Source organism: Anolis carolinensis, chromosome 1 (genome assembly GCF_035594765.1).
Source record: "Anolis carolinensis isolate JA03-04 chromosome 1, rAnoCar3.1.pri, whole genome shotgun sequence".
NCBI lineage: Eukaryota > Metazoa > Chordata > Lepidosauria > Squamata > Dactyloidae > Anolis > Anolis carolinensis.
The window spans coordinates 250,872,738-250,886,347 of record NC_085841.1 but is presented as its reverse complement, the minus strand read 5'-3'; the positions used below and the strand labels follow the sequence as shown (position 1 = coordinate 250,886,347).

At 40.3% G+C, this 13,610-nt stretch overlaps 1 protein-coding gene across 1 annotated transcript in view; it reads left to right on the top strand.

Moving 5' to 3' along the window:
* mylk (myosin light chain kinase) overlaps positions 1-13,610 on the top strand; it is a 263,208-nt gene that overhangs the window by 110,835 nt on the left and 138,763 nt on the right. The window contains exons 6-10 of the mRNA XM_008109540.3: positions 1,137-1,302; positions 5,419-5,455; positions 6,275-6,858; positions 7,778-7,981; positions 9,149-9,283. Coding sequence (XP_008107747.1) covers positions 1,137-1,302; positions 5,419-5,455; positions 6,275-6,858; positions 7,778-7,981; positions 9,149-9,283 — 1,126 coding nt within the window. The remainder of the gene's footprint in view (positions 1-1,136; positions 1,303-5,418; positions 5,456-6,274; positions 6,859-7,777; positions 7,982-9,148; positions 9,284-13,610) is intronic.

Genomic DNA, 13,610 nt, shown 5'->3' with positions numbered 1-13,610 from the left:
TCTCAGGAAGAATTGAGTAGGACTCAAACAAGTTTCTGGTTTAATAAAGTAGCCTTCTCCAGGTGAGTATTCTCCAGATGTGCACTGGATTATGATTCCTATCATTCCTACCCAAAGAAGGTGGGAGTTTCAGATCTGTACAGCCCAAGACCTACAGTTTGGGAAAAGCTAATACAAGGACAGCAAACAATGTCTCATCTCTTAATCCACCTCATAAGTTGTTCTTCATAACCAGTGGCCTTTGGTATCACTTCCAAGTACAGTGTTCCCTCACTTATTGCGGGGGTTACGTTCCAGGACTACCCACAATAAGTGAAAATCTGCGAAGTAGGGGCGCTATATTTATTTTAATATTTACACATTATATTAGTAGTTAGGTGGCCTTTCTCCCCTTCGCAAGCCTTCTTCCTGTGCTTCTTCTTGGTGGCCTCCTCTCTGGCACCTGCCAGTTTGCTTTTTGTGCATGCGCCTCCCTTTTGTCGTCATCCAGAGTGGCCTGGCTGGACACTGACGAGAGGGAGGGAGTATGGCAAAAGGGAAACTGGTACTTTTTGCGCATGCACCACCGCTCAGAAAAAATCCACGAAGCAGTGAGGGAACAAAAAGTGAACTGCAAAGTACGGAGGGAATACTGTACATCCCCCTCTATCAGAAAGTACATAAAACTAATAGCAGCCAGCAGAGAGGCAGGATGACACACAGGCTCTGATATCTCAGATTCAGACTGTGTACTTAATTTCTGGTCAAGGGCTAAGATTTTCAGGTTGTGGCTGCATGGATGAGCAGGAAAACAAAATAGGAATTGACCAATCTCTTATATGGTAACTCCTTAAATGTTAACTCTTAGCACTGGAGGAAATTGAGTCAAACACTCAAAAAATTGACTTTAAAAATAATTTTTACTGCAGAATTTATAGGTGCTTTGGCCTCAGGTTTAAGCCATATATGCCTTGAAGCATGTATATTCTGAGTAAATTTTGCCCTAGAATGGCTAAATACTAGGCTGAATGATAAAAGGGGAGAAAATGGTAAAGAATGAAGTGTTAATCAGCTAGATTGCTTTTCATCCTGATGAAGATATCTGTAAACCTTTGTGTTCTCTCTCCCCCCCCCCCCCCCAAAAAAAATATGTGCAGGGTGAAATTCAGGTGCAGAAGAATGATCGTTTCAACGTGTTTGAAAAAGCAGGCATCCAGTTTTTGGAGATCCAAAATGCTCAGCTGGCTGATGCTGGAATGTACACTTGCACTGTGATGAATAGTGCTGGGAAAGTTTCTATGTCTGCAGAGCTCATGGTTCAAGGTATGGCTAAAATGGACTAAAAGGGAAAGAATGTAAGCATACCAGTTAAAAAGTTTTCCAAGAATTGAGCCAATTCCTCCCAGCCCCCCCAGCCCCCCGCCTTACTTTCTCCAGAATGAAATTTCAATGAAGGGCTACGCATGCAGCAGTCAATACCTTTTACATGTATTATTTTTATAACAAAAGAGTAATGATACATCACCAAATTGCAATGGCAGTTAAAGTTGTGTCAGATTTGTGACATGCACCCTAAGTATGGATTTGAATCCAGATCTTCCAGGTACTAACACTAACCATTGCATTGCCACAATCTCACTTGTTTCATACTATCTTGTCAAATTCACAAAAAGAGAACAGTATTTTGCTCACTGCAGTTCTGTTTTCATGTCAAGCGCTCTATTTGCAACACAACACTTGCACTGGACTTTACATGTGTCTGGTCACTCAGAAATCTTGTATCTTTCAATTCTAAACATTTGCTGGCTTCCTTCTTTTAGGTACTTGTTGTTTCTTAAACTGTTACAGGAACAAGGCTTTGAATACAAAGGAACATTATATATTTATTGTGCTTGCCTATTAACTCATTTTACAGTTCCACGTTCTCATCTGCTGTTCTTTTCATTGCCCTGCAAATCAGATAATAAAGCAAGCTGTTACACAATTGAGGATCATTGTTACTTTAAGCAAAACCATGTAGACCTCTTGTACAGATAAGCTATTTCCAAGTTGGGCCTCTCCTCCGTGCTTATTTTTCCATTGGGAAGCGGAACAAATTGCTTCTTAAGTTGATAGGGTCATGTAATGCTGCTTCATCTGTAGAGAAAACTGAGTGTTTTGAAAGCTTTCTTTTCAGTGTTGTCAGATCATCTTTCAGCTCCTCCCAACAATCCCCAGCCATCCTCCAAGAATTTGAAAAACAAACAAAAATATTTCTGCTATACTAGAATGCACATTATGGCGCTATCTGACCAAGTGGTTTTTTTTTTTTTGCCTTTATGCAATGCTTTCCCCCCTTCATTTCTAATAGAGAGTGACAAGAGTACAAATGAGGAAAATCAAAATTAAAAAGTGTCTAAATTGACCCACATAGAGTGGTTGGGGGTGAGGGGGGGGGGGGAACAAACATTAAAATGATCTCATGTTGTCTATCCAAGGATGTTTGTTGCCAATTCCAGTAGAGTGCAGTGTCATGAGAGGAATTGCTCCCTTAATTTTACAAATCGGGATCAATAAGTCTTTTCTTTTAAAGCCTGTATAGAAAGTGACAATTCATTAAAAAAGAGGATTAGTGAAAAGCAAGTACCAACCATAAAGACAAAAGCCTGTTTAAGATACAATATTCACACTGTTACCATAAAAGGCTTTGAGTCATGATCCATGTGTGAGAGAGTGACTGTGCTTTTCAGATTGAATCAAAACTAAGACAGGAATCCATAGCTGCAGGGGATAAAACGTCAGGATGGAAGTCCACAAACAAGTAAATTGCTGTGCTCCATTTTGGCACTGCATAGGAACAGAACGTAAACCTACACCAGTTTGCTTGAAATAACATTGCCATCTCATTAGTTATGTCCCACCATGTTATGCTGTGCAAATGTACACAGTGGTGGGGTAGGGGAAATACGGCATACAGCATTCTCTTGTTTTGTTTTTCTGTGATTTTGCAATGCCTTAATTGGTGACTTCTTACTGGGTTGAGCATTGTCTCCATTTGAGAATGCACACCCCCCATCTGTAAAAATGTATGCAATTTTGATGTGTCTGTTGTTCAGAATCTCACTTCATATATGCTGAGAAACCGTTGTCCTTATTTGTGATTATTTCTGAAAAGAAAGCGAGGACATAACCTACTGTATTTAACTGCATAATAGTCACCCCAACATAATAGTTGTACTCCCCTTTTGGGTACTTTTGTAACATAATAGTCACACCCCCAGTTTGCATGCCTGCCTCTTGGAACAGCCCCTGAGGGGCAGGTGAATGTGCAAGAGCTGGGAGACTTCCCTTCCGGGCGCCACCTGATAGAGGCAATGAAGTGAAAGCCATGAGAAGCCTCCCAGTCCTCCCCAGCTGGTCCATGCAGGGGGAACCCTTCAGAGTCAGCAGAGTTTGAGGATGTGTCCTGGCTTGTCCTAGTCTTGTCACAAAAGTATGGAACCCTTCAGCATAGGTTATCCAAATTCTTCAGCTTGCTCCAAACCATTACAGTTTGCTTGTTCTGGGATCTAGCAAGAGTTTTCCTAAGGCAAAGTTATTTGTTCTGTCAGACTCTGGGGTTAAAATGCTTGTTTGAGCATCACAGAAAACAGATATGTTCCTGCAATGAAATTTTGCATCACAGGGTACTTCTGTCCAGGATTCCACCATTGCCTGCTGTGTGTTTCCCCCTGCCCTCCCAAGCATGCACTCACCATTCTGTGGTTATTTGTTCATTACTGAACATGGGAGGGGGAAAATAAATCCCTCTCAATTTGGATTTGTCCCAGTTAAAACCTTGGTTTTCTCTGCTCTCTATCACGTGCACCCCAGAGGACATTTTTAACTGTCTGCATTCTATGCTACTACCTCCACATAAGATTGCTCATGGTTGTCCTTTTCTTACATTTGAGTTTTCTCTCCTTAAGCATTTTTGATTATCTGTAGCATTGCCTCACATTTTTATGTGCTACCTCCTTTTTGTATATGGCCAATGCTGTGTTGACAAGCCTGGGAAGACTTGACTTGGAAATAAGGGGTATGTTGACAGAAGATATATGGGTGTTCTTGATGGCTCTTGAACATGTTTTATGTTTTTGGGAACTATTTAAGTTACCGTATATACTTGAGTATAAGCTGACCCGAATATAAGCCGAGGCACCTAATTTTACCACAAAAACTGGGAAAACGTATTGACTCGAGTATAAGACGAGGGTGGGAAATGCAGCAGCTATAGGTCAATTTCAAAAATAAAATAGATATTAATAAAATTGCATTATTTGAGGCATCAGTAGGTTAAATGATTTTGAATATTTATATAAAACTGTAATTTAAGATAATAAGACTTTAATAAGATAAGACTGTCCAACTCTGAATACCTATATACTCAAGTATAAGTTGACCTGAATAGAAGCCGGCCAGGACCCTCACTCGAGTATAAGCCGAGGGGAGCTTTTTCAGCCCTAAAGAAGGGCTGAAAAACTAGGCCTATACTCGAGTATATACAGTATTTCACCTTGTAATGCTACTGCTTTGTAGAGTAGTGGTTCTCAACCTGTGGGTCCCCAGGTGTTTTGGCCTACAACTCACAGAAATCCCAGCCAGTTTAACAGCTATTAGGATTTCTGGGAGTTGAAGGACAAAACACCTGGGGACCCACAGGTTGTGAACCACTGTTGTAGAGTGTAACCAAAACTGATAAACTCTCAGGATTTGTCTCCTTTGGAAAATGGCTAGCTATCATAGCTTCCTAATGTGTGGGCACGGGTTCAAATATATGCAGGGAGGCCATAAAACAGGGTCTTAAAATGTTGGTGGGTGTATATAGGTAAAAGGCTGTCTTTTGGGTAAACAGGTCCCAGATTATTCAACCTGCCATTTCCCTCATGTCCTAAAGGATTTCTGAAGCTCCCTGCAAAGCAGCAAAGCTTTGAAACCTCTTTAACTGGTGTCAGTGGATGCTTTTTCAATGTTTGTTGCAGTTCAAGTGGCATTTGGAAGTGGCCAGGAGATCGTTTTAGGGAGGAGAAGGATAACTCAAACACCTCTGCTCCAGTACAGCAGTTTTTCTCCAAGAAATACTATAACAAACCTTCTTAAAAATCTTGATTAGTGTCGTAAAGGATATTTTCTAATACAGCATTTTAAGCTAAATGCGTTTTGTTTTGTTTTTTGCTCTTAGCTCTAGAAATAACTGATTCATGGTCTTATTGCCATATTTGACAAGACAGACAAATGCTTTTGTGGCTTGTACTGATTTCTTGTTTTGCTGTTTCAACAACTGGATATAATTTAGGTTTATCGTGAATTCCCAGCAATGGCAGTTTCTGTGTCTTAAAAAACAAATAAGCCTCGGTTTGTGTGCAGTATTTGGAATCTGGGTAATTGTGTTTCTAATACATTTTTTTTCATCCTTTTTAGGTTCGATTAAGAAAGATGTGCATGCTCATCCTCTTTAGTAAGTTTTCCTATTCCCCTTCAATGCAACAGAATTCTACTATTTTGAAACAATCAGATTTTTTTTTGCCTGAAACTTAATCACACCTTCTGCCTGCTTACATGTGCTTTGAATTGTTGAGTCCTTGTTACCTAAAATGGTTTGTTGCTTACATTGGTTTTCTCTGATTTCTTGGGTGAGTAAGCAGCATATAAAACAAGGCTGGGCAGTTTGAGGACTTATAGATGTTATTAGATTGCCGTTCTCATCAGCACCAGATAGCATATCCACTGGTGGCAGCTAATGATAATTATAATCCAACAGTACCTGGAAATCTATAAGTTTCCAAGTCATTCTATAGAATGTTAGGTAAAAGAATCTTTAGAACATTGCATATAAACAGATTGCTTCCTAATACAGTAGAATCTTGCTTATCCAACCTCCACTTATCCAACATTCTGTATTATCCAACGCAATCTGCCTTTTAGTAGTCAGTGTTTTTGTAGTCAATATTTTCAATACACTGCGATGTTTTGGTGCTAAATTCAAAAATACAGTAATTACTACATAATGTTACCATGTATTGAATGGCTTTTTCTGTCGGTTTGTTGCAAAACATGATGTTTTGGCGCTTAATTTGTAAAAACATAATGTAATTTGACATTTAATCGGCTTTTCCTTAATCCCTCCCTATTATCTAACATTTTCACTTATCCAACATTCTGCCGGCCCGTTTATGCTGGATAAGCGAGTCTCTACTATATTTAATTATTAAAAACACATGCAAAGTTTTTTTTATGAATTGTTGTTCTGTTATCTTAAGAATGCATTTCTCTTTAGCACAACAGTGAAATCCAGTGCCTCTATACAACCCACCATTACCACCAAAGCTGTTAACACATCAGAGTTCAAAAATGCCACCAGCAATGGGATTACAAAAGAACTCAAATCCACATCCACAGAACTTTTGCTTGAATCCAAAGAAAGGCCTGTCATGAAGCAAGATCCCCCACCTGCCTCATCAAAGGAGACCAAGCTGAGCACATTGGAAAAGGTAAAGGAACCCAATATAGAACCACCTAAAGAAGAAGGGAGAGGCTACCAGACCTTACAAAAATCATCAAGCACCATAACGCTACAACCTGTTAAAGTACAAACTGGACCAAGGGCAGAAGTGAAAGCAGCTACCTCTAGACAGGAAGATGATGATAAAAAGCCTAAACAGTCACTGACAGCAAACTGGAAGGGCACTACTTCTGCCAAGCTAAGTGGTCTGAAGACAAAGGAACCAGAAGAGCGTCTTGGGTTTAAGAAAAGCATAACTGAGGTGAAAAGGGAGCCTCAAGGGATTCCTCCCCAGTTTGAATGTCGCCCGCAAAGCCAGGAAGCACTGGAAGGAGAAGATGTTACATTCAGATGCAAAGGTAAATAGGCAATGACCTTTTTTGTTGGGATTTTTTTTAAAGCAAAAGTGGAATCATATGGTTGAAAAAGATCACAAGGGCCATCCACTCCAACCTCATTCCACTATGGAGGAATACACAATAAAAGCACTCCCAGTGGAAGTTGAATGGATTGTGCAGACACTAATTGACTGCATTGCCAGGGAGGTTAGACTGAGTGTTGAATTTGTGCAGTTTGACACCACATTAACTGTCATGGATCTATACTATGGAATCATGGGAGCGGTAGTTTTACAAAGTCTTTAGCTTTCTCTGTCAAAGTTCTCATGCCATATCAAACTACAAACCCTATGATTCTATAGCATTGAGCCATGGCAGTTAATGTGTTGTCAAATTGCATTCATTCTACTTAAACTTAAGTTTTGTGGTTCTTTCCAATGTTATGATTTTCTTGATGAACTATGAAAGAAAGATTGCTTGAGCTGCTATTGTTCTCGTTTGGAAGCATCATTTGAACTCGGCATCTTTCTCTTTAAAGGATAAAGCTGGGGAGTGCTGGTAATAAAGAAGTAGAACACCTTGAAATTCTATGTTTATTTATTTATTTTGTGTCAAAAACATTGCATAAGTAAGTATAAAACTGATAAAACACAAGCGGTTAAATAATTTTTGACCAAAAACGGGCAACAGTGACTGCATTGTCTATAGCTTTAAAATTTCTTCCTCTGTGTTTGAGGCAGGGCATTGTGGACAAGCATACATATGCGGAGTTGTTTATTCTGCTCCACAGTCGCACAAGGTGGAGGATTCTTCTAGGTAGTGCCATTTTGCCAGTTTGTCTTTTGATTAGCCCACTCCGCTTCTGAGTCTGTTCAGGGACATCCAAACTCTTATGTGTAAGGGTGGTACTTCTGTTAATAATAAACCTGTGATTAACCAGTTTCAGGGAAACCAAAGGCAAATGTTGAATGGTTCAAAGAAGGTGCTCCAGTGGAAGCAGGAGATGGAATCCAGATATGCGAAGAGGATGGGATCCATTTTTTGTGTCTGAAAAAAATCCAGCTGGAAAACAGTGGTTCTTACTGTTGCACAGCTACCAATACTCAAGGCCAGGCTTCAACAAGGTGGATTTTAACTGTAAAAAGTAAGTTATCTTTTTATGAATACATCATTTCTTCAGTGGTGACATGGGCATCTTTGGCAATTGCTTATAGCAAGACTAGTCTCAATGCATGTTTAAAAAACAGAGTAAGTACATTTTTACAGTAACTCTAAAGGCATGGAAGCCCCCGATAGTGTAGCGGGTTAAACCGCGGAACTACTGAACTTGCTGACTGAAAGGTTGGTGGTTCGAATCCAGGGAGCGGGGTAAACTTCCACTGTTAGCCCCAGCCAGTTTTCTAACTGCCCCTAGCAGTTTGAAAACATACAAATGTGAGTAGATCAATAGGTACCGCTCCAGCGGGAAGATAACAGTGCTCCATGCAGTCATGCCAGCCACATGACCTTGGAGGCGTCTACAGACAACTCCAGCTCTTCGGCTTAGAAATGGAGATGAGCACCAATCCCCAGAGTCGGGCACAATTAGACTTAATGTCAGGTGAAAAGCTTTACCTTTACCTGTAAAGGCATAATGTCTGAGTTACAGACATTTATGACTTTCTGTAAACTAAAGTTTGGAAGGATACTATTCTGTTTTTAAATGTGTAAAATATTACAATTTGCTTTCAAAATAGGTCACTAAAGATGTAATTTTTTATTATATATGTAAAATCAGGATGATCACATAGAAAAATTTGTGGTGCTTGAATGATGGGGTAACTTGGGAGAATGATACTAAATCCAGTTGTTCGTCCCAACTAGAGTACAACTATTAAAGACACAAGACATGTTACAGCAATTCTTGTGTAAGTCTTGTTGACTGAATGGATGTGTTCTATTAAGTTTAACCTAGACAGTTAGGTTTGGCTCAGAGTTTCAGGATGAAAGAACCTAATGGGAAATGATTAATCTTCCTTATACTCTTCCTCCAGTAAGAATTTTCTTCACAGAGTTCATTGAAGCTGGAAAAAGGTTTATTTGGGCTACTTCTGCTAGTTTTTGGCATTTATATGTCATCAGTTGCCACAGTTAATGAATTTTCTAACAATTGGTAACTTGGTTTTATTTATTTATTCTGATTAATGATTCTCCAGCAGTAGTAGTAAAACTACCCTCTATTTTGCTGTGTTGTGGGAATGATTTTTTCATTCTGGTTGCGAGGAATCGGTTTTGTTGACTATTTATAGTATGTCTTTGCTTTGATTTTTAGGGCCTAAAGTGAAAGACATTGCTCCCCATTTTTCCAGTGGGTTGACATCTTGCAGCGTGAGTGAAGGACAGGATTTTGTGCTCCAGTGTTCAGTTGAGGGGGTGCCAATGCCACAGATCACTTGGCTCCTCAATGGTAAGGCAATTTCTCTTGGTTAGAAAGCACACACATGAAGGAACCCCTTTGCCTCAGACAAATGTTCACATTATGAAATTGTTTTAAGGGACGGTCACCAGTTTTTAGGTATGATTGGGTGCAGCAGCCATGTTATAAAGAGAAGCAGATATATCACTGTATTCTGTTATATTTATTGTATTTCTATATTTCTGAACATAATTTTGACATAGACATTTAAATAAAATTACTTATGTGTAGTGTATTTATTCTATTTTGGAATAAATATTGAAGCTGTGTGTGTATGAATGATAGGTGATACTTGTTAGCATATTAAACAGCATTCTGTGCCTTATAAATGTAAAACATTGACAAAAGAGAAGACAGCATGAGAGGTTATTCTCACAGCAAGTAAACAGACTGAACTAGCAAAAGGTTAAGTCTAGAAGGATATCAAATTATAAATTGTGGTTTCCACCTGTGGCATTAGACAAGAGCATGAGTATGTGATGAAGAGGGGCATGGCAGGAGGATTCAAATAGGGAGAGCGTGATAGCAAGGTGATCAGGAGGAGAAAACTGAGCAATGCAAAAATGTTTGCAAAGTGAACTCTGGCCAAAGAAACTTGTCCCCAGAGATCCACCTTCAAAACTTCTATTTTAAGGAAAGCTAACCTGGAACTCTTGAAAGTATCTGGAACTCATAGGATCATAAAGATTTCCATCCCTATAGACCAGGCATTGTCAATCTGTGTCTCTCCAGCTGTTTGAGCCTCCAATTCCCAGAAGCCCTAGCCAGTTTGTTCAATGGTCAGGAATTCTGGAAGTTGGAGGCCCAAACAGCTGGAGGGCTTCAGGTTGAAGATGCCTGCTGTAGACCCTCAAGGCCAAGCCCCTACTCAATGCTGGATCCCCAGCAGGTAGCTGTCCGCACACTTTTTTGATGTCCAGAGTGGGAGACACTACTATCTCTCTAGGCAATTGGTTTCCAGGAAATAGTTATGATAAATGAAAGTTGAGTATCCCTTATCTGAAATGATTACGAAGTGTTTTGGATTTCAGATTTTTGCAAAGTTTGCAATATCTATATTGGAATATATGTACATAATGAGATATTGTGGAGATATGACCCAAGTATAAATGTGAAATTCCTTTATTTTCAGTATATGTGTTATACACATAGCCTGAAGACAGTTTTATAAAATATTTTAATGATTTGGGCAGGAAAAAAAGTTTGTCTACATAGCAAGCAAAGGGACCACTATCTCTGCTACCCATGTGGATAGTTTTGGATTTGGGTGTATTTCATATTTTGGAATTCCAGATAAGCAGTGTAACTTGGACAACCCTCTCTGTTACACATAGTTGCTTCATATTTGTGCACCCTATTATGTTAAGATTTGACTAAAGGTACTGAAAGGACGTAAGACGGCTCTGCTGCTGTTCTGAGCTTTGTCCAGTAGAGGCTGTTTGTGACCAGGCTGCCCTTTCTGCTGTTGGCTTTTCAAAGCAGAATTTATTTCAATGGAGTGCAGATTTTAGGAAATGTGATAGAAGATTATAGAAGTGTTCATATATAGCTGACAGTTCACTAGGTGCCAAATTGTTGTTGTTGTTGTTTGTCTCCAAGTCATTTCCAACCTTTTGCAACTTTAATACCTATCACAGGGTTGTCTTGACTTTGTTCACGGGAGTTTGCCCTTGCCTTCCTCTGGGGCTATATGAGTGTGACTTGTTCAAGGTCACCAGTGAGTTTCATGAGCAAACAGAGATTTGATCCTTAGGCCCCAGAGTTATATTCCAAAGCTCAAACCACTACGCCATGCTGGCTCCCTAGCCACAAAAGCAAATATGATGTCCTACTATTTTTCTTCCCTTCCTTTAGTCTTAAATGTAAGCCCACAAAGGAGTAGAGAGCACTTGAAATTCACAGGGAAAAAGGTTCCATTTATACATGATATATGCCTGAAGAGTCACCACAAATAGAATAGAATCCTATTCTTGTCCTCAGATTCACCTTTGGAAAGAATGAGGCAAATGTCTCAGGCAGCAGAAGCTGAGAAACAAGTAATGACTGCTCCTCCTGTTTTTGTCATTGAGCCTCTGGCATAAATAATGTGTTGGACTGCTCTGTTGTTCCCTCACCTGTCTTGTATTCAGCTTTGACAGCTACAAAAGGGGAACTACCCATGGGGCAATTATTCTTGCCCATTGCCTCCTTGCACATGCCCATACTAAAGGCAGGGTTGTTATATATCATTTGATTTCCCACTATGAATTTGTTCTGTTTCAGTGATTTCAGTTGTTTCCTACCCTGACTTTCGGCCCTTTCACTCTCCACAGTTAGTGTTTGAGTTTGCCACTTCAAGATCATCCAAAATCTGGACCTTAAGGATGGCTGCTGCCAATGTCATTAAGTATTAGTAATTAAAATTTTGTTCTTAGAATCATAGAGCTGGAAGAGACCATAAAGATCATCCAGTACAACCCCCTGCCAGACAGGAACACACAATCAAAGTGCTCCCAACAGACAGCCATATTCCAAGGCAGCATATTCCATTGCCGAAAAGCTCTTACTGCCACAATGTTCTTCCTAATGTTCAAGTGGAATCTTTCTTCCTGCGATTTGAATCCATTGTTCCATGTCTTGGTTTCCAGAGCATCAGAAAACAAGCCTGGCTTCTCCTAATGTGACATCCTTTCAAATATTTAAACATGTCTTCTCTCAGCCTTCTTTTCTCCAAGCTAAAATCCCCAGCTACCTCTGTGATTCCTCATAGGGCTTGGCTTCCAAACCTTTGATCATTTTGGTTGCCCTTCTCTGGACATGTTCCAGCTTGTCAATATCCTTCCTGAATTACAATGCCCAGAACTGGACACAGTACTCCAGATGAGGTCTGACCAAAGCAGAATAGAGTGACACTATTACTTCCCTTTGCCAATATCCGCTGGATAATGGAGGAAGCCAGGGAGTTTCAGAAAAACATCTACTTCTGCTTTATTGACTACTCTAAAGCTTTCGACTGTGTGGACCATAACAAACTGTGGCATGTACTTGGTGGTATGGGGATACCAAGTCACCTTGTCTGTCTCCTGAGAAATCTGTAAGACCAAGTAGCCACAGTAAGAACAGACCACGGAACAACAGACTGGTTCAAGATTGGGAAAGGAGTATGGCAGGGCTGTATACTATCGCCCTACCTATTCAACTTGTATGCAGAACACATCATGCGACGTGCGGGTCTTGGCGAATCCAAGGCTGGAGTTAAAATTTCTGGAAGAAACATTAACAACCTTAGGTATGCAGGTGATACCACTCTGATGGCTGAAAGTGAGGAAGAGCTGAGGAGCCTTATCACCAAGGTGAAAGAAGAAAGTGCAAAAGCCGGGCTGCAGTTAAACATCAAGAAAACCAAAATCATGGCAACCCGAACGATTGACAACTGGCAAATAGAAGGAGAAAACGTGGAGGCAGTGACAGACTTTATATTTCTAAGTGCAAAGATCACTGCAGATGCAGACTGCAGCCAGGAAATCAGAAGACGTCTACTTCTTGGGAGGAGAGCAATGACCAACCTCGATAAAATACTGAATAGCAGAGACATCACACTGGCCACGAAGGTCCGCATAGTGAAAGCAATGGTATTCCCCATAGTAACCTATGGATGCGAGAGCTGGACCATAAGGAAGGCTGAGCGAAAGAAGATAGACGCTTTTGAACTTTGGTGCTGGAGGAAAATCCTGAGAGTGCCTTGGACCGCAAGAAGATCCAACCAGTCCATCCTCCAGGAAATAATGCCCGACTGCTCACTGGAGGGAAGGATATTAGAGGCAAAGTTGAAGTATTTTGGCCACATCATGAGAAGACAGGAAAGCTTGGAGAAGATCATGATACTGGGGAAAATGGAAGGAAAAAGGAAGAGAGGACGGCCAAGGGCGAGATGGATGGACGGTATCCTTGAAGTGACTGGCTCGACCTTAAAGGAACTGGGGACGGTGACAGCCGACAGGGAGCTCTGGCGTGGGCTGGTCCATGAGGTCACGAAGAGTCGAAAACGACTGAACGAGTGAGAAGACAATTACTTCCCTAACATGCACATGATAGTTCGAGCAAAAATTTCCCCATTACTTCTCAGTTATATTTAATTAGCTAATCCAAGTCTTAAGAAATACGTCTTATAAGCCCAAAACCATAAATCAGTTCGAATATTTACAACGTTTAGTACTATCACTTGTGAGTAGGACAGAACTCTGTAAGGCAATGATTCAAGTAGAACGATGTGTTCCACATACTAGCCTTATCTCCTTCCCATAAAACTTAATGCTGTTCCAGCACGTGAATGAGTAAA